The following is a 21,178-nucleotide window of genomic DNA, read 5'->3' on the forward strand; positions in this document are numbered from 1 at the left end:
TGTCTGTCAGCAGAATATCTGAAGGCTCAAGTCACAAAAAATGGAACTACGAAAGGTTACTCAACCGCAAAAAGGAATTACAATCTACGATCCCACAAACTGTAAATGAATTATACAGATTTTACTTTACACATCTGATTAGGGCATAGATTTCAATTATCTGGCATCTTTTTGTAGCAGGACTAGATTTGCCAACATTCGTGAACACCAAAATAGATGAGATAGAAAAGTCTATTTCCTGTGATAAAATAAGAGGAAATTATCTTTGGAAGTATGGTGTCAATGTGATCAGCTGACTCCAGTATTTAAAATGGTATTTGCAGAGGCTGAGGAAAGAGGTACACTTAAATAGGGTTGGTTTCAGAGGGGTAGCTGTGTTCGTCTGTGTATAAATTTATACCTGCCTACTGTATTTTCCACTCCATGCATCTGATGAAGTGGGTTAAACCCCACGAAAGTTTATGCCCAAATAAATTTGTTAGTCTCTAAAGTGCCACAAGGACTCCTCATTGTTTTTGTTAAATAGGGCTGTAATTTCCCAAATACCAAAAAGACCAGTGGCCGTTAGTTGTGTGCAAGATACTATTGTATCTCTCTTGTAAATGTAGACATTAAAATATATACCAAGATATGGTACTTAGAATGGACAGTGATGTCTACAGATACATAGCTTTTTTAGAAGCTTGGCTACCAGTTGTGTTTCATGTGTTTGTAAAGAGCCTGTCAAAGTAGGACAGTGATCCTGGTTGAAGCTCTTGGCACCACCATAATACCTGGGACTGGGGTGAGGTGCGGGGTTGAAAGACCCAAAAGCTTGCACAATCCACTTACTAGATTTAAGATGTCCTATCATTGCCTTGTCTTAGGATACACAAAAGGTGTTTCTATAGTGCTTCTCTATTAAAAATGCTGGAGAGCTATAATTTTTGCCCAGAACTTGTAAAACCCACTTTGGGTTCCTTGTTTTTAGTCTAGCTGCTTCTGTTCTGTCCAAAGGGATGATTCTTTAACCCTTTCGAGTCTAAACAAGGTGAATTGTCACTGCTCCTTATTATTTTTGGCTTGGGGGCAGTTGTTGGCAGTTGCATTTAGGAAACATAAGGATGGTGGGGGCGTGTTTATGTAGTGAAAAGTGTAAAAAGCATTTAGTGTAAGGACAATGTTCTACTTAGTCACATCCAATCCAGTGAGTTCTGGAAGACTTCTGATTAAAAATGGCTCTGCTTAAGATTTTCAGAGTACAAAGTAAAGTAGGATAAGTGTGCAGTACTTATTTGTTTAAATATTTCCTTAATCTGTGGTTGTAGTTCCCTGAGGTTGCCAGGCTGATCTTGGGACAGAGAGAGGGGAAGGTAAAGAGAGTGACCGTGGAACATAAAATTATCCTTGATGCCAGTTCCACTCTCCTGCTTATTGCAGATGTGCTTTCATGTTGATGGATGGAACAGTGGGCAGCTCCTTGAAATGCCTTTGTCTTCAGTTGAGGCCTGAGAATGCTCCAACTTCAGTTCTCTAGCACTCCAAGGAATCCTCCAGCAGAAAGTGGGAAGAGACAACCTAATAATCTTATCTCTGAAGTAAAAATAAGTAGAAAAATATTTTAAAGAAAGCTTTCCAACTTTCCTTATACATCAGAAAGAAGCAGGAAAGAGCACAAGTACCCTCCTCCCCCAGTAGGTTATTTTTAAGGCAGATACACATTTTGATAAGAGCATGGATAGATGTAGGAATCTAAGTGCTGGGTGATATTTATAAGATGCTCACATTCAAAAACATACACAACAATGTACTTTGGTGCAAGAACACTGAGAGAGGTACATACTACTACTGTCTGTCAAATATTTGAGAAAGCATCAACTTCTTACAAGCCGAACAATTTCTGCTAAAGGCATCACCCGTGTCAACCTATTCATCCTTGAAAGTGAGATGGGAGATGGAATCTTTTTTTATTTCCATCAACAGGTCTCAGAAATTGTTTACTTTTATAGGATATTCTGCCAGTTTTTCCTCCCTAGCCATTCTGCTATGTTGATAGTATTATTACACAGTTAATTTGACATGTGCAAAACACTGCAAAATTCATTTTTGGAGCGCTAGTGTAGACCAGACCTTATCAGCACTTGTGTCATATTTTTTTATGACCCTACCCCATCTATTTTCTTTTCCCCTAATTACCATGGAGTGCTAGGAGAGGGTACAAGTAGCACCAAAGTTCTAGCTTTGAGTCGTCGTCGTCCCCCCCCCCCCCCCGGGGGACAGATGGAGAAGCTCACTGAGGGATGGATCTTCCTGAAGGGAAGAAGAGACAGATAGGGGACTCATAACTTCGACAGCTCTTTCAACATATGGGAAACGGGAGGAGGATAATGTTCTACCTACTTTAAGGAAGGTTTGGAGCCCCAGCAATACCCTAGTAAAACTGGTTGGGAAATGATTTCATGAAAATTTTAAAATAGTTTCTTAAATGGGCCCATTTTCCATTAAATTTTCAGCAGTATTTTAAATTGAATATTTTTTTGAAAATTTTCATTGACTGAAATCCCAGTTTACAGTAAGAAAATGCAGTTTGGGGTAAATAAAGAATTTGAAAACTATTTTTAATAATTCCCATCACAGAAAATGTTGATAATGTGGTCAATTTTTTAAAATAATTTATTGTTAAAGATCATTTTTCTACAAAAAAATATGTAAGGAAAATTTTCTACCCACTCGACGCCCCAGCTCCTTCTGCTGTTTCCTCTTCATATTCTCCATCAGGCAGTGAAGGGGTAGGAGAGAGGAGAATACTGCCTCTACTATTAGAGGGTGGGGAGCTGCACTAGCCCATCTTCCCCATTGCTGTAATGCCTGCAAGAAAGTCTTATTCCCCCCCATGCTACCCAGAACTCCAGCACAAATTTGTTATCTGAAGGTCCAAGTAATTAGGAAATAACATTTATTAACATTTAAAGGCTGTCGTCTACTAGAAGTTACGTATGTAATACTGCATTTTACAACAGTTAAGTAAATGACAATGCTGCTACTTCCATGTGTTTCACTTCATATTTGTGGTGAACATGTGTGCAGTGGAACAGTTTGTGCTCCTGTCCCAGGCTGGTAGTGACAGAACAGGCCAGTGTCTGTTTCACAGGTGTCTGCTTCATAATTTGCACGCTTACTGACAGTCTGTGCATAAGCAAGCTATCAAGAATTGAATGGTCATGGAAAGCTTACTTAAACTGTGGATTCCTGTGTTAAACTGTGTTATATCTGCTGTCTCTGTTCAGGTGGAGAGAATACTTCATTCTAGTGTGCTTTTGATTTGGCATCTTTCACAAGCATTAGTTTCACTAAACGTTTAAAACAACAACAAAATACTTCTTTAGAATACATTCTTTGCTTATTTGACTCTAGTCTAGAATGTTATTAAATACTGCACCTTCAAAACAGTGATGTGGATGTGTACTGTTTCTAAGCAACATTATATTTTAGGAGGTGATCGTCTCAAATGTTTGCAATAAGGTTGTTGAATTTTGTGATTAATAAAGCATGTCTTTCTATAAATCATCTTATGCCTCTCCCGAAACAAGTAAAACAATGTCCTAAGATGCCACTTTCTTGTTTCTGTTAAGTAGCTGTACATCTTATTTTAATGGAGATCAGATGGATGTTTCTGAAAACATGGAAAAATTCAAATGGCAGTGCTTTCAATTTGTCAGTCATCTTAGTTGAGGCTTAAATAGAACTTGCCACCTACACCAGAGCTGTTTGACCTCTTCAAGAAAGCTAGTGGAGGTGGAAATTATTTCATTCCTTTCTTTATGCGTAGAGAAGAGAATTTCTAAGTATTGTAAGATAACAGCTTGGTATCTTTTCTTTTTCATAAGAATTTTTTTTATGATGTGATTACAATGCTCTGTTATATGTGGAAGATCAGATTAATTGAAAACTTAAAGGTCGAATTCTGGTCCAATTGAAATCAGAGTTTTTCTGGGAAACAGAACTAAATGAAAATGCCTAACATGTTCTAGAAATCAGGTTTCTGACCCCTAAACATAGATTTAAAAAAAAAAAATTCAGAGGCAGTAGTAGACATGCTCCTACTCTTAAGATGTTCTTGTATAATGGCCATAAGAAGCTAGAGATAAAGCAGTTACCCATATCCTGGCATATATCTTGTGCTGAATGGGATCTGTTGAAAGTGCCATTCCTCCTCCCCCACTGAGGATCTCTTGTAAGAGACTTAGAGCCTGACTTGCTCTTACACCTGCTATTCAAGAGAGAACAGAAACAAACGTATTCATTATGTAACTCTGTTTATATGCAGCGCCCAACTTTTGCAGTTCTGTGTGTCGTATTTAACACTCAACCTAGGCTCTGGGTACTTTACATTCATTTAGAACAGTATTTGATAGAGAATTAAAAACCTATTGCTCACTTTACAAACTGCCCATGCAAGTAGTACAGCTACTCCCTTCAGTAACACAGTCACTGAACAGTAGTCTGACAGTGAAACTGCCATAGATCCATACCACTGCCTTGTTCCTTCCCTGACATGTATGGAAAAAGGTGGGCTTTTCAGTATACTGTATTTGGAAAGTTAAAAAAATGGCTTGAATAGACCACAAAGGCGGAGAGTAAATTCCATAGCTGAGGACCCCTTGTGGAAAATGCCTTGTTAGCAGTTTTTTTCTTAAAAAAACAAGAGAGTTCTTGTTTAGGCCCCTTTCCTGACCGACTGCAACTTTAGCAATATCACAGAGAAAGAGAGAAGCTTTGGCATATTGCTTAGTAAACCAACAGAATGATGATAAAATTAGTTTAATAGTTTAAATGTATTGCCTCATGGTAGAATTTACCTCAAGTCTTAATTATAAAGTTGGATATGTATCTGTTTCACAACATTTTGGGTGGTTTTAATCTAAATTAAGTCAAGTGGGCCAAGATAATATTTTAATGAGTACCTTTATAAATGTGTGTAACAGTAATAATGGGCTTACTGTTGAATGTGCACCCAAAATGGTAATCTCCTTGTATGCATGAGTAGGTAGGTTACTTCTATCCATCTCTGTATACAAATTGCATGCAGTAATATGAATGCAAAGTAAGTGTGCAGTTGTGGGCACAGAAATGCATTTGCACTTTAAATCTGAAAATCAGGTGCACTGTGGCTAGGGAATTGGTCTACATCTCATTGTGACATGATGCTGCCCATTACCTAAAAAACAAAACAAAACAAGGCTTCAGTTCAGTTGCATGTTATGCTGGGTTATTTTCCTCAAAAGAAATTCTTTCCAAATATTTGAAAAAATATATTCTCAACTCCAAGCAACAAAGCTGGCATTTCAAATTGGTTTATTTCTGTGCTTTTCCTTCCACCCATTCCCACACCCTCCACACCTTAGTTTTCTTGCAGTGTTGGAACTTGACAGCAGCACATACTCGGAATTGTGCAAGTTTTCTTATGACTTAAATTCATGAGTTACCCTTTGACCAAGTGTACAAGCATACAGCTACAGCACAGGAGTAGTGACAATGCAAGCTTCCTTACCAACACCCTTACCAGTCCCACACATTCCTATAAGGGTGCCAAATTAGTAAAACTTGTGGTTTTTGTTTTGTTTTGTGTCAAGGCCATAAATGCTGTTCAACAATTAGCAGCATTATTTAAAGACCCGATCAAATGCCATTATCTTTCGTTGTAGTACTCTTAACTAGTCAAGTTGTCTTAAATTTATTTTGCTGCCTGAATGGTGCAACGGCAGTTCATAATTGCAGTTGACATCAGGCAGCTGCCAACAGACTTCAGACGATTACTGAAGCAGGCATTTAATAGAGAAATCGGTATCCTGGGGTTTAAAATGCTGGCTCCATATTGCAGGGCATTAGCAGAGAAATTATTTTCCTTTTGCTTCTGTAGCTACTTGTAGAAAACTTCTTACAGTTGAACTGGGAGCAAAATGTTTTGATATTAAACTAAATAGTAAATGTATTGCGATTTCTCGGTGTTAGATACCATCATGATAAACACCTAAGAAATACCTTATTCATTGGAGGAAATAAAAGCACTTTCAGCTGAATTGTTTAACATCTAAGCAGCATACTTCTCATGCAGTTTTTAAAATGAATTGTCTGTGTGCATTCCCCCTTCCCCGCCAAACCTTTTAAAAAGTATTTTGTTTTTTTCTTTTGAATTACAGAAAAATGCGAAAGGGCTGGATTTGTTTGACCAGATTGTCTATCATTTGGACCTTGTGGAAACTGATTACTTTGGCCTACAGTTCATGGATGCCTCCCAGGTTACAGTATGTACAACTTTTATTTGATGTTTGCAACAATTTATTATGCCAATTACAAATGTATAATTGGTGGAAATGATAGAGAAATATATTAATTAAATGCTGAAATAACTACAGAGGTGATGGTCAACAATTCTTACAAATAGAGCCAAACATTTGAAGTGAGGCATGTGTCATTTGATGTTGTTGTTTGTATTCGTATAATTTAGGCCCTTATGGCCAAATTGGTGCTGATTGTGTGTGGGAGAAGGGGGGCTTCATGTTTGGTAGGTCCATGATACTGAAACTGGGTAAAAAAAAAAAAACCCTTTGATCTCTGTATAATCTACAGTAAATCAGGGGTCCTGATAACCCCTACCGCCAGAGTTGCAGATTGTGTTGTTCTTTAGCATGATGGGGAAATAGCAAGTTATATTAAAATCTTGTACTTGTGGTACTCCTGATGCAAGATTCTCACCCCCATCCCAGGACTCCTAGGTCTGCAGTAAAAATTAGCTATTTTAAATAAAACAACCTCACCCATTTTACAAACTGATGAAACTGCAGGAAAATAGTATTTAAAAAGTCTAATGTCCTGTGGCAAGAATATACTAAACTGTTTGTTGCTTTTTGCTATAGGCATGTCCACCTTATTCTCTGTAATTTTGCTACCATTGCTGGCCATTTGAGTAGCAAATGAGATTTTAATGGCTTGGAAGGTAAACTTCTGCAATTGAGTTCTCTGAAATAAGTAAATATTTTCCATAGCGCACAGGAGGAAAAGATGCATTAAGATGCCATTAAGGTAGAACAGTGGGGTCATATGAGAGGACGTATTGGTGTATATATAGTAAAATGTAGTTTCTGAATTTTCCTTTTCAGAATTCTCAGTTTCATTACGTAGTGAACAGAAGATGCAATGGTCTAGCAAAAAATATTGTGTCAGAAGATGAGTACATTTGAGCAGTGTGTTACTGAACCAAAGTATCTCAGATCACCAAAATGCAATGATAAACCAGTACATGTACTAAAACAGGATGACATGGAAAAAGAATCTTGTATGTTGTAAATGAAGACCTATTTGAAAAGGGAAAAAAAAATCTGGTCTTATTTATAAGAAAACTTACTTTCTCCTAGTAGATTTGCTTGTACTTCATTAAATTGTATGTACTGATCTCCAGAAAACAAAACTATCAGCTGACAAGTTTCAAACACTGACTCTTCCCTTGTTGCAATAGTTGCTAACATTTGCTTATTTTGATATGGAATATTTTTTAAAAATAAACTGGTCATTAGGTCACAGCTGTTGGAGACTTGTGGGTTCATTATTAGAAAAAATCTTAGAAAATTAGCAAAAACTGGATTCTAGATTGACTTTTGGTTTATATTTCCATGAAAAGCACGGAGTCTAAATCAGTGCCTACTTTTCTCTGCTTGTAAATAGAGCTGGTTGAAAATCAGGAAAATAATTTTATAAAATTTCTGAGTTGTCTCACGTTTGCTGGGTTTGAAATGGTCCCATTTTTCCATATTGGCATAATTTTTCAGATTTTTTTTTTTTAAATTTAAATGGTTTTCAGAATGGTTATAGAAAGTTGCCATTTACCAAAAATAGTTCCCCCCCCCCCCCCCATGGAGAACCAGATTTTCAGTAAACAAAAAATGTTAAAGATTTCAATTTGAAGTGTATTAAAACATTGTGTGGATAAACAAAATCCAGATGATATCAAGTTTTAGTAATTTTTTGTTTCTGAGAAAAGGCCATTTTTCAATGGAAAGCTTCTTGCCTGAAAAATCTGGATCAGTTCTACAGGTATCTATGTAAATAAATTTTTTAAAAAGTACCTCTAAGTATCTTGAACCCAGTCTTCAACTTAAATGAAAAATTATCCTTTGACCGTGCAGACTTTTTTTCCTCCTACTTTCTCAGGTGTCTGTTCTTTTCCCTGTTAGTCTCCTCATCTGTTCCCTACTTTACTACATCTATAGCTCTTTCATCTATAATCCCAAATAATTTCCATTCTGTGTTCCACCTGACACTGGGTGAGAGAGCATATGGGCTAGGCCCATCTGTCTGGGTGCATGCTCCCTTCTGCCACGGACACAACTGGCTGCCTTTTGCCCCTATAGAGTACACACTGTCCAATTTGCCCTAAGCATGGACGTTTGTGTAATATGAGTTCACTGTGCTCCTTCATAGCACAGCTGGCAGGAGATTGTAGCTGCAGTTCATGGAGGCACAGAGCACAGCAGGGGAAGGAAATGGCCCAAGCAACAGGAGCAGAATTTCAAAGAAAAGCTACCTTTTGGGTCTTGAAGCAGCTCAGGATGGTCACCAAAGGGAACAGCAACTTTATAAAAACAACTCACTCCAGCAAGGAGAAAGGGAGAGAGGGAAGCAGACTAGAACCAGAAGACAAGGCTGAGTAGGAGGAAGAGGAGACTCCTGGACCCCTGAACAGACAATCTGACTATTCCTTGTGCTAAGAGTAGTGTGTATGTGTGTTTAGAAATACCTTAGCAGAGTTTCTGTAACTTGCTATAATGTAATGCCTGAAGACCTTCTGGCTTCCCATTTCCTTCAACAGCTTGACTGGAACTCAGGGAGTATTTAATACCTAGTGGGGATGCTTGGGAAACCAGGCACTAGTTTCAGGGTTTAGGCAGTTCATGGTCCCCATTGACAAGAGGGATATCAGATTCAGGGTCTGCAGCTAGAGTGTGGACCTAGAGGCCCAGAGGCAGGACCTAAACTCTGCCCATCCCCACCAAGCCAAGAGTATGTGGGACCTAAGGTTTGGGTCCAGTACAGTAGCCTGGTGAGTGTCCAGCAGAGGAAGCTCATCCAGGGTTGTAACTCCATCTCATGTGCTGGCATGAACCTGCAGCTGCTAGTAGGAACCCCTCTTAGACACTCTGACTGTTAATACCCAGTCTCTTTTCCTTTACTTCAGCAGCCAGGTTGCAACATCATCATGGTTCTCATTTGTTTGCATGTGACATAACCTCACTCTAACTTAATCTTTTGATTTATCCACCACATTTAATTTCCAGCTACTTTCCATTTGTATATAGCATGTGATCTTGGTACTCTATTTAACTGATCAACTGCACGGTTTTATTTAGCAAAGGCTACATTATTACCCTTCTACCACCTACCATTTCCCAATCCTTGCCTCAGTTCCTTTCCCCTTGTTCTGGCTTCTGGCCTTAACCCTCCTTCTTGCTTGCTCATCCCAGCTTGCTTTACTTTGAGTGTAACTTGAGCCTCGATCTCCCAAGAAGTATTGCCTGTGTGCACTGCTGCATCTGTGCAGAGCCTGCCCACAGAGTCAGTTGCAGGACTGGAGGTTTGAGATTGTAAACTCTTTGAGGCTAAGACTCTTGACTGTATCTCAAGTGGCAAGCAGCTTTAAGCCAGCTCAGAAAGCACCTGTCACAGCTCCTGATCAGTCAGGAGAGAGCACAGAATGCTGTGCTCTAAGGACAGCAACACCTCAGGAGCAGTTTGCTTTCACAGTTCCAGAACTTTGGCTAGGACCAAAAACCTCAGTGTCTGTCGTGTAAAACTGGAGAGTTTGGCCAACAGGTGCTGCCGGCAACGATGATTAATTATTTTAATTATTGTTATTAGAATACGGCTGGCCTAAATAAATGATATTTTTGGCAGAATAGCCATTCCTGCATTTTATTTACCTATCCAGACTTTTTTTTTATCATAAAAGCCATTTTAAGGAATAAGATCATTTGCAGCGCAGTTCATAAAATTACAGCAGGAAATGCCCTTAAACAAATCTGTTAAATTGACTTGGCATCACTTTATGCCAATACAGTTTGGAAAAATCCATATAAATAAATATCTTACAATTCCAATATATTTATTAAAAGTATGTATTTCGTTTATTCCAAAGCAAGGCTTTGTCCCATCATCTTCACTTTCCGATTCTAGCCCTAGAGGTGAAAATAAGTATATTTAAACACGAAAAACAAACTAACAAAAAATCCTCTACTACCCTATGGGAAAATTTGATGATAGAGGAAGGTGTTGGTTTGTGAGACAGAAAACTTTAAACTTTCTAAAGGCTATTTTATCATCCAGAAATAAATCTCTACTTCACAACTTGCAGGGTGATCATGACAGTTACAAAATAAAACTAAATTCTATTCTAGTCATACTCTGACGACTTTGTGCTATATCTTATTCCTACAGAACTCAGTGGCAAAACTCCGAAGGCTTGGTCCTTTATATCTATTTCAGTTGTTGTCCAACTGCAATACTTGTTGTACCTCACATATTCAAAGAAGAGTCTAACAACTAAGTCCTGTAGTATTCTAAAGCTCCCCAAATCTTTTCCTCTCTCTTTCTGAATAAAAAGCAATATGCTGCTACTCTGTAATTGTTCTTGTTTGTGAGAGGGAAAAGCAATGGGTAGAAATTGAAGAAACTGTCAGTGTTCTCTTTCGTGAGTTTTCCATTGCTCAGCTAACCCAAATAAGACTAAATTCCAAAGAACTACTGCATCTCCAAAGCAAAGAAATTGAGCCTTAGATGAATGCAAATTCCTGCTACAATAGGAAATGTATGAACTGATTTGCATAAAATATTAAGCTAACAGTTTTTTGAGTGTTTGAAAATGTGAGGGTGGGGTTTTTTCCCTTTAATTCTCAATTCTTGTCTTTCATTGAGCCTAGAAGTGGAAGTAGCAAATCATACAACACACTATTAGCAACTGGGTTGTTCCAATTGGAAGGCAGTAATCGATTGTGTGGAATATACAGTCTATAGAGGTTGATTTGGATAAATGGTTGGTATCCAAATCAAACTTATTTGAGGTCCACCGGTTACTAAACTTGACCTACCTTTTGTTGAGGTTTATAATTTCCTTCCTGCTTGTTCCCAAACACTCTTTTTCTGTTGTTACCTGTGATTGCCAGCTGTTTTTGTGAGGGGTAACAGTCCTCCCAGCTTCCAGAGAAAAAGAATACAGTCCCACACCTTGTCTGAAAAGTGTCCTGTGTGTGCTGGCAAAACACTTGTGCCCTTGTTTGTTTCCGTTTCTTATCATGTGTCCAAACAGCAGCAGCACTAGTATTTGATTAGTGTGGAGTCTAGTGTGATTTATTCTGTAATTTTGCTTCTGTTCCCAAAAGTAACTTATGGGATAAAAGGGAAGGTCCTCTTATGGATTGGTAACTGGTTCTTATGTTAAAAGAAACAAAGAGTAGGTATAATTGGTCAGTTTTCAGAATGGAGAGAGGTAAATAGTGGTGTCCCCCATGGGTCTGTTCTGGGACCAGACCTGTTCAACATATTCATAAATGATCTGAAAAAGGGTTAAACAGTGAGGTGGCAAAATTAGCAGATGCAAAATTTGCAGATGATACAAAATTACTAAAGATAGTTAAGACCCAGGCAGACTGCAAAGAGCTACAAAAGGATCTCTCAAAACTGGGTGACTGGGCAACAAAATGGCAGATGAAATTTCATGTTAAATGCAAAGTAATACACATTGGAAAGCATAATCCCAACTGTACATATAAAATGATGGGGTCTAAATTAGCTGTTACCACTCAAGAAAGAGATCTTAGTTGGAGTCATTGTGGATAGTTCTCTGAAAACATCCACTCAGTGTGCAGCGGCAGTCAAAAAATCGAACAGAATGCTGGGAATCATTAGGAAAGGGATAGATAATAAGACATAAAATATCACGTTGCCTCTATAAATCCATGGTACGCCCACATCTTGAATACCGTGTGCAGATGTGGTCGCCCCATCTAAAAAAAGATATATTGGAATTGGAAAGGGTTCAGAAAACGGCAACAAAAATTATTGGCGTTTGGAACGGCTTCCATATGAGGAGAGATTAATAAGACTGGGACTTTTCAGCTTGGAAAAGAGACCGCTAAGGGGAGATATGATTGAGGACTATAAAATCATGACTGGTGTAGAGAAAGTAGATAAGGAAGTGGTGTTTACTAATTCTCATAACACAAGAACTGGGGGGTCTCCAAATGAAATGAATAGGCAGCAGGTTTTAAAACAAATAAAAGGAAGTATTTTTTCACAGAATGCACAGTCAACCTGTGGAACTCCTTGCCAGAGGATGTTGTGAAGGCCAAGACCATAACAGGGTTCAAAAAAGAACTAGATAAATTCATGGAGGATAGGTCCATCAATGGCTATTAGCCAGGATGGGCAGGAATGGTGTAGCCTCTGTTTGCCAAAAGCCAATGAGCAACAGGGGATGGATCACTTGATGATTACCTGTTCTGTTCATTCTCTTTGGGGAACCTGGCACTGGCCACTGTCAGAAGACAGGATACTGGGCTAGATGGACCTTTGGTCTAACCCAGTAGGGCCATTCTTATGTTCTTATGTTATGTGATATGTTCTTTTTCTTTCATTCATATAATTTTAAAGGACAGGGATATGTAGGAGCAGGAGATGAGATTAAAAGGAGCATGTACTAAAATATCAGTTTGGTCCCTTTTATTCCTCTTTCTGAGAAATCCTCTAACTTCCTGTTATTATTGACAGTCCTAGACTGATGTTTAATTCATTCACCGCAAGGTCTTTACTGGGAGGGGCAACAAGATGGGCTGGGCGGCCTCACTGGAAATGTGCTAAAAGAAACTCAAAAAAGCATTTGTTTTACTTTCCAAGGTGTAAGAAGTAAGAAAAGGGCAATTCTGAGGATTAGAGAATACATAAGACGCTATCACATACAACACAGTCTTTAACAACAACAAGAAGAAAGCATCAATAACCAAGTGCTGCATTGACTGAAACCAGGGAACTTGCATCTTTGTGGAAGGTGCACCAAAGTAGGTGACAGCCCAGTTATCTCCACCTGGCTCAAGTAGGAGTAACTAGAGATACACACAAAAGGCAGGAATATTCAACCAAAGTGACTTCTGCACACTGGAGTTTGGGGGCTTGCATGGGCGGAAAAGGCCAGCTCCTGACTGCTCTTATTCTCTGTCCACAGCATACGCTATGGATAAAGTCAGGGCCTGATCCAATACCCACTGAAGACCACTGGAACCTTTTCATTTATTTTAATGTGTCTTGGGTCAGAGCACTGAAATGTTGTGCACATATGGAAATTTGTGAAGAATGTGGAATGACAGATCTGCACCTTCCCTGGTGTGCAAATCCACTCCATTCCCTGTTCCAGGCCACATAGGCCAGTGTGAGCTCAGACTCCAAGATAAGTACTGAGTGGTTAAAAGATGATCATAAAGCTTCAAAAGGAAGGGCCAGTCACTTCAGACTTTCCTCTTGCAGGGTATCTTGTTTTTCCCTAAAGCTTGCCAGTTTGCTCAAACCATACAGTAACTTGAATTTAAATAAGTTAAATGGTAATGAGAAAAGCATTTTTAATCAGTAAGGTTTTTTTTTCCCCTGTTTCAATCATTCAGAGTTTTATGGTATTGCTTTTATGCTTCCTTTTAAACTGCCAAATGTTTGAGAGATGGTGAGTGAGTAGCAACTCAAAGCAGTTGTTAGGCCAGCTAATGTGTTTCTTGAGAGCATAATACCCCCAGCTAGTGCTGAATGCTATAAATAGGGATGTTTGGAGAACAGTCGGAGACCACCTTAATATATTATTTTTTAGGAGGGATGGAGTAGAAAACTAGTAAATATTTTGATGATACAACAGATTCTGTTGCTGACTCTGCTATAGACTTACTGTTTCAGATTGGGCAAATCACTTACCGGTAATCTGTCTGTGACTAAATTCCCCATTTATAAAAAGGTGAGAGTAATGCTTCCGTTTACCTACATTTTGTCCGTCTGTCTGTAGTGTAAGCTCTTTGGGGCAGGACCTGTCCCTAACTATGTGAATGTGTGGCATGCAGCACAATGGGGCCCCAGTCTCAGTTCAGACCTCTCAGTGCTATTGTAATACAAATAATAAATGTCTCCTTGCCCTCAGTGCTGAGGCTAATTGCAATGGTGATATGGACACCCATTAACTAAAAACTAGACTGAGGTAATTGGCTGGCTTCATGTAGCTACTCATCATGTGTCTCATGAATAAATACTTTCAGTTACCTCTGCCTAGGGCTGGATTTTACCAGCGAACTATACATGAAAGGCTTCAACACATTAAAAATTCCCAGTCTATTCTAGTCCATCGTCGTCTTTAATCTTTTAGAAAGAATATGGGCTGTTTACCTGAAGGGCTTATGATAATACCATAGTACAATCTTGAGAGGTGGTGGAGAAGCAGGTTCCTAAATTCTGAGGACTTATGACTAAGAAATTCTTTTCCCCCATGATACTTCATTCACACACACCCGCGCCCACACACACCCACCCACCCCTTTTAAATACACAAAAACAATAGTACCCAACATGGCTAGGCTCAAGATTTTCTCCTATGTGTGGTGTGCATTGCTGGAAATTTTTCAGTCTCTTCCCACTCTGGGATTTAATCAGGCATGTTGCCTATTTATTGTAAATTGTTTAGCTTATTTTTGTGAAGATGCCAGAAGCCTTCAGGCATGGATGCCTAGAAATTAAAGATTGTTATTTATTACTGAAGTTGATCTGGAGTGGCATCAGCCAGTCACCAGCACAGGAGCTGTACAACAAAAAGTCTAATGAGGTTTGTGCTACAGTGGGCAAATTGTTGTGCACAATTTTCTTTTCCTTTTGAGATGTGGAGTAACTGCAGGGGGAATAAGAGGAGGAAGGCTGTCTGTTGCACACAGTTCTTCAGTGTGGTTTTCCAGGCTCAGATTCAGCTTGCAGCAGCATGCTTTAGGGCAGTGGTTCTCAAACTTTGTACTGCTGACCCGTTTCACATAGCAAGCCTCTGAGTGTGACTCCTCCCCCACCCCTTATAAATTAAAAACACTTTTTTATATATTTAACACCATTATAAATGCTGGAGGCAAAACGGGTTTGAGGTGGAGGCTGACAGCTCACGACCCCCCATGTAATAAACTCGCAATCCCCAGTTTGAGATCCCCTGCTTTAGGGGAAGCTATGTTTTATGGACAAAACTCCACCTGATGCCTTAACCCTTTAATTCTGCTTAGCAGAAACTTGTGACTCAAACTTACACCTGTGAAGCTCTATCATTTAGATCAGACAGTAGCGTGTGATACATATTAAAGGAATTCAATATGAATAGCCAGGTCCCCCCCTCCCTTTTTTTTTAAAACTGTTTTCAGTGTAAAATATTTAGGTGTTATATGAGAATGACAGAAGTATAAGTGTATGTTGCTTTCAAGTTTGGGTTTTATATTGTAATTTTGTAATTGTGGTTCATTCCTGTATTTTAATGGTGAACAACACTCTCAGCACTTTGGTTAGCATTTTTATATGAAATATTATAGAATAATAACCTTAGATGGCATAACAATTAATAAAATTCATATGTTTGTTTTAGTGCTCATGCGCAAAGATGTCTGAACACTTACGTAACACTTTTTAAATAAAAAAGCAAACCTTAAAATAATCCTTAGAAAACACTCCTGTATTATGGAGAGACAGTAACCTTTTTGCTAGTTAAGGTTGTAATCAGCTTCTCTTAAAAAAAACCTTATTTTAGTCCTTCTTATCACTATTGCTTGAAAAAATTACCAAAAATATAAACAAGAAAATTGAATTAATCAAATGGTTCAGGATTTACAGGTTATTAGAAGAAAAAGTTACCCTGATCTGAAAGATCAACTTTGTTTCCTTGTCTTCCCCTTGCTAAGGAACAGCTTGTTATGAGCTTTTCAAACTTTCCATGCTGTTAAATCTCCTGGAAAGCATGTACACTGACTACCTTTGAAGTAAATAAGTTCAAATTAAGTAAAGCTTTTAACAGTTTGTGTTGTAGATAGTTTATGGCCAAGTGATTTCAGTGGGAGTTATGGACCTAATCCTGCTTTCTTTGATGTCACTGAGATCTTTCTGCCTTTAATTTCAGAGGGCACCAGATCTGGCATTATATGTTTTTGTCAGTCTGTTGGCTGACTGCTAGTTAGGAAGAAAATCAGGGTCTTTCTGTAAGTGACCAATAGCTGAGATCTTCAGCTCAAGTGATAGAAGCCTCCTGTTTTTCAGATTTCCAGAACAGTAGTTCCCGAACTCGATTGGTTTAAAAAACTGATGTTTGAAGTATCACATGCTCCATTTTGTGCACATTTATTTTAAGCCATGTAAGCTTAACTTGAGTATTTATGAACACCTAGTAAAATAAACTTTGGATTTGGCTGGTGGAGATCTTAATGTGGCAAATTAGAAGAGTAGACAGTTTGGCTGGGGGAGTCTAGGTAGGAGGTTTAGACCTGGTCAGGGATTTTTCAATTAAATGTTTTTTGTTTGGAAAACACCAATTTGTAAAACCCAAAACTTTTTGCAGGAACATACCAATTTCAATAAAACTTTTTTGTGGAAACTGTTTGTCAGGTCTTGGATGGTATTTTTGTTCAAAACCAGAGAGATACCCACCCTAGAATAGCTTGATGGTCAGGGTGCTCACCTGGGAGGTTGGAGTCCCAGGTTCAAGTCCCTTAGTCTGCCTGATTCAGAATAGGGACTTGAACCTGGGACTCCAACCTCCCAGAGAGTTGCCCTAGCAAGCACGCTATTGGCTATTCTGGGGTAAGTGAGAGAGTCAGTCTAAGTCAGTCAGTGTGTCTCTCTCACAAAGAAACAAAACATTTGGAAGGTCTCAGTTTTGTCCTGACGCAGAATGGGGAAAAAAAAATTGCTATCGGATTCCCAAGGCGAGAAAACCCTTTCCTGCCTTTCTCTAATGAGATTGGACTGATGGTGGCTGGAATGTAGGTGGTGTGTGTGTGTTGAGGGTGAAGAGATGGGGGCCTGAGTGAGATTATCATTACAAAAGGTTTTTTTTTCTTCTGCTGATAATAGCCCATCTTAATTAATTGGTCTCGTTACAGTTGGTATGCCAACACCCATTTTTTCATGTTCTCTGTGTGTATATATATCTTCCTACTACATTTTCCACTGCATGCATCCAATGAAGTGGGTTTTAGCCCATGAAAGCTTATGCCCAAATAAAATTGTTAGTCTCTAAGGTGTCACAAGTACTCCTCGTTTGTTTGGGTTTTTTTGGTGGAGGGTTGGGGAGTATTGGCTGGAAGTGGGGGCTTTACCTGGACATCAGGCAGGTTCAGCTCCAGCTCACTGTTGTTCCAAAGCTTCAGGTTGCCAATTTCCCCAAGCCAGAGAGATGTGCCAAGCAGTCCCTAGCCTCACTGGAGAAATTTTCCCACTGGTGTCCTCCTGCCCTTGTCTCACAACTCCTCCCTGTAGGATAAGGGATTCACTACCCTTCTTCTTGGGGCTTCCTCTTTGGGGATACATTTTGGTGGTTTTGCTGGTAGTCCATTGGCAACTATTTGATTATATAGTGCTAACTCTGCTCCTTGTTTACAGCCACTAAATGAGCCACTTTCTCATTATAAGAAAGCTAAAAATGTTAAATATTTTCCTAACTTCATTTTTCCATGAGATCAATAGCCGCAGTTGCCAGAAGAATGTTAAAAGATCATGAATGAGCAGGGAGATAGTCTCTATTAAAAAGTGGCCAGCACTATGAAAAGATTTGAGAATTCCTATACTAAGGTGAATATAGATGTTGACTTCCAGTAGCTTTTGGCAGTTGACTGAATCAAAAATAATCGTCAATTTACCGGTCAAATATTGTCAAATAATGTAAAAAATGATAAAATTTGCTAAACCATTAATTCATTAGAACAGTAAGTAACAAAAAAGAGTAAGGCCTTGTCTATGCTACCACTTAATTCGAGATAAGTTACGTCACTCAGGGGTGTGAAAAAACCACGCCCCTGAGTGATGTAACTTACCTCGACTTAAAGCAGTGTCTGCACCGCACTGTGTCCTCATTGAGGTGGAGTAATTATGTCGATGGAAGAGCACTTTCCCATCAACAATGGCTAAATCGGCGCCACTGCATTGATCGTAATGAAGACAAGCCCTAAGTCTCTGTGCTCTCCAAAAGGCTTAGCCTTAGATAGATACTTATACCTAATTATAAAAAACTGAGTTATTTTAACTCAGAAAAATGCAAAGCACAGTGAAATGACTTTCTAAAAACTGAAAGAATGGAGCCATAATGCAATCAGAAAGGTAAGCTGCCACTTCCATCAGGACATTCTTGCTGGAATTTTTGACAATACTTGACTGTGTTCAAATATAGGCGGTCAATTGACTGTTCAATTGTTTGCCAATCATGTTTACCAAACCCAGGTAAACATGGAAACGAATACTTAAGGACATCATAAATCTTATATTGTCCATATAAACAAATACATTATTCTTATCAAATACAAAGAAATGAATATTTTATCACTACACAGCAACATTGGCAACATGTCTAAGATGAAGCGAGGAAGGCTATTTTTCCATCCTTAGCTGTTGAGAAGAGGTGATGTGTGTTCATATTATGCTAGTTCATTCTTTCATGTAGGATGAAGAATAAATGGTAGTGAAAATGTTAAGAGAAACTCCAATGCTGATGGGTTCTTAATAGACTATTTTACAGCATTCAAATATAAACAGTATTGTTCAGTGAAATGAGCAAATCTGACATATCACCTTCAGTCACAGTCACAATGATGTTACTTTTACTGAAACTTCACAGATATTCTTCCCTTACTATCTTACTTATTTTTCTCCACATCCTAGCATTTCATTCCAAAAAGGGAAAACCCAGTCCCTTAAATTTCTCTTAGTAAAGCTTCCTGTCTTAAAATATTTGGTCAACAGACATTAGAGCCATGTGTAACATAATGATGGTAAAGCTCATAACTTCTCTTTCCACTGCAGTGCTTCCACTGGATGTTGACAGGAAGTTAACCAGGTGGAGTGGAATTGTTTATTTTGTACTTTGAAAGGTCTGGATTCTGCCCTAAATTCGTTCAATTACCTCTTATCATATTGTAATCCCTTAGCTAAAATATACATTAATGGGACCTATCATCTTTCTTTGCACTAGCACTTGCAGCTAGAGAATCCCCTGCTATTATAGGTCACCACTCTCAGTTCAAACTTGCCTTCTATGCAGAAGTTTTAGTACTCTATATTTCAAACCTCATTTCATCTATTACACATCTTCTCATTTCTCCAAATTTTTAAAACTTTTTGGATAGAAAATTATTGCAACCCAATCCAGATCTTAGTTGCTAATTTTAGTGTTCTAACACATGTTGCAGACTTATAAAATAAATATGGATAAGTCAACCTGTCCTGTGTAGAGGGGAGTATTAGCATACTCATTACGTGAAACATCCACATATAGTCTGTGGGTATGTAAATACTGGTGATTTACGGTTGGGTTAAAACTTTCTTAAAACAGGTATGTCTTGTGTATGAGCGCAAGACTCTGTTGTGATCTAATCTTATCTTTCTGACAAACAGCATCTAATATCTCTTCTCTGGGTCTTTGCAGCTGCATCATCCATATGGAACATAGCTGTCTTGGTGAGGTCATAGAATATGATGTGTACCATAGGGAAACCAGATTCTAATCTATGCAAATTCTTGGGAGTATAGTCATCACTCACTTATATATTTGTAAAGTCCATATAACAATGTGGCCCCAATTCTGTTCAGTACCCTAATTATTATTAAAGGTGACCTTCAGAAGAGAAGAAAAAGGGTTTGTGCTCTTATTTCTTTTTTAAAACTTTATACTGTATAAAGAAGGCATGACCATGTTTTCATTGGATATTTTTTGCCTTGAAAAATTATTTTGGTATTTTCCTTGCTTGTGTTTTTACCTTAAAAATTCAGATCTTGTCTATCTTGGAAGAACTGGTAGGATTAGGGTACCAGAGATACCACTCAAACAAAACCTTATTGAGAGGGAAGTGTTGTTGGTTCAGACTGTTGATTTAAAGCTGTTTGCTTTTTGTTCATGTTAACGCTTAACAAACCTTAGGAAGAAAATGTATTTGACAGCGGTTCAGTGCCCCCCACCAGTTAATGGCTGAGAGAGTTTGTAGATGGTATCTCTTGACACTTCCAATAAGTCTTCCAGCAAAACCAGACTTGCCATTCAGGACATTCTGAAGGTTGAAAACAAGCAGGGACAAAACATTTTGCAGGTCTTCTTTATGCATAGTAAAGCAGCAAAACAAGTAACAAAAAAGGGTCAAACCCAATTTTTTTCCTTTGCAGGTCACCTTTGCAGGCTTTGTAGCTCAAGACCAGGACTTTGAATTCTTTTATGAAGCAAATGGGGAGCCAATGGAGTTTTCAAAGCACAGGTGTGTGGTGTATTTGTCAGCCTGTATTGCTTAAGAGGCATGCTGGTGCAGATGTACCAACTTCAGTCTTCAGTTGGCAGTTGCAGTCATCCTTGGAGTGTTCCAGTAGGTACAGTTTATTGGCTGTATCTTGACATAAATGCATCTCTTACCTTATATGGCTGTTCTATTTTGGGAAAATATTGGCTGTTACCATTATTGAGGAATTACTCACAGTACTTTTCTTCAAGGAGATAGAAAGTGATTAAATAAACAGAGAAGTAACTGGAAATTGTCCTAATTCATTTTTGCATCAGTTTTGTGAAACAAAAAGGACAAAAATAGAAATCATTTGGGATAAATCTAACATTCTGTTTAATAAATATGTCCTTCAAACAAAATCTAGCAAGTTTTCTCGCCAATGGAAATGATCTGGTATAATAATGATTTCATTTCTGAAATGACCTTGGAAATAATATTGCTATTAATTCCAACCAGGTCCTTAAAAACTAAAAACACTGGGCCTGATTCACCATTGTTACACTGGTATAGAAACCAAGTGTAACTCCATTGCAAACATTCTCAGTTGGTAATGTCCATTAAGTTGCTCCAGTTTTACACCAGTGTAGTAATGCAGTGGTGAATCAGGCCTACCATGGTTACTGCCATATTACACA

General features: G+C 38.5%; 1 protein-coding gene across 5 annotated transcripts in view; it reads left to right on the plus strand.

Moving 5' to 3' along the window:
* The window catches only part of EPB41L4B (erythrocyte membrane protein band 4.1 like 4B), a 249,728-nt gene that overhangs the window by 77,221 nt on the left and 151,329 nt on the right, over positions 1 to 21,178 (plus strand). For all 5 annotated transcript variants that reach the window (XM_037889908.2, XM_043540419.1, XM_037889909.2 and 2 more), the window contains exon 2: positions 6,180 to 6,284. In XM_037889908.2, the coding sequence (XP_037745836.1) occupies positions 6,180 to 6,284 (105 nt within the window). The remainder of the gene's footprint in view (positions 1 to 6,179; positions 6,285 to 21,178) is intronic.

The sequence above is a fragment of the Chelonia mydas genome, chromosome 2 (genome assembly GCF_015237465.2).
Source record: "Chelonia mydas isolate rCheMyd1 chromosome 2, rCheMyd1.pri.v2, whole genome shotgun sequence".
In the NCBI taxonomy this organism is placed as follows: domain Eukaryota; kingdom Metazoa; phylum Chordata; order Testudines; family Cheloniidae; genus Chelonia; species Chelonia mydas.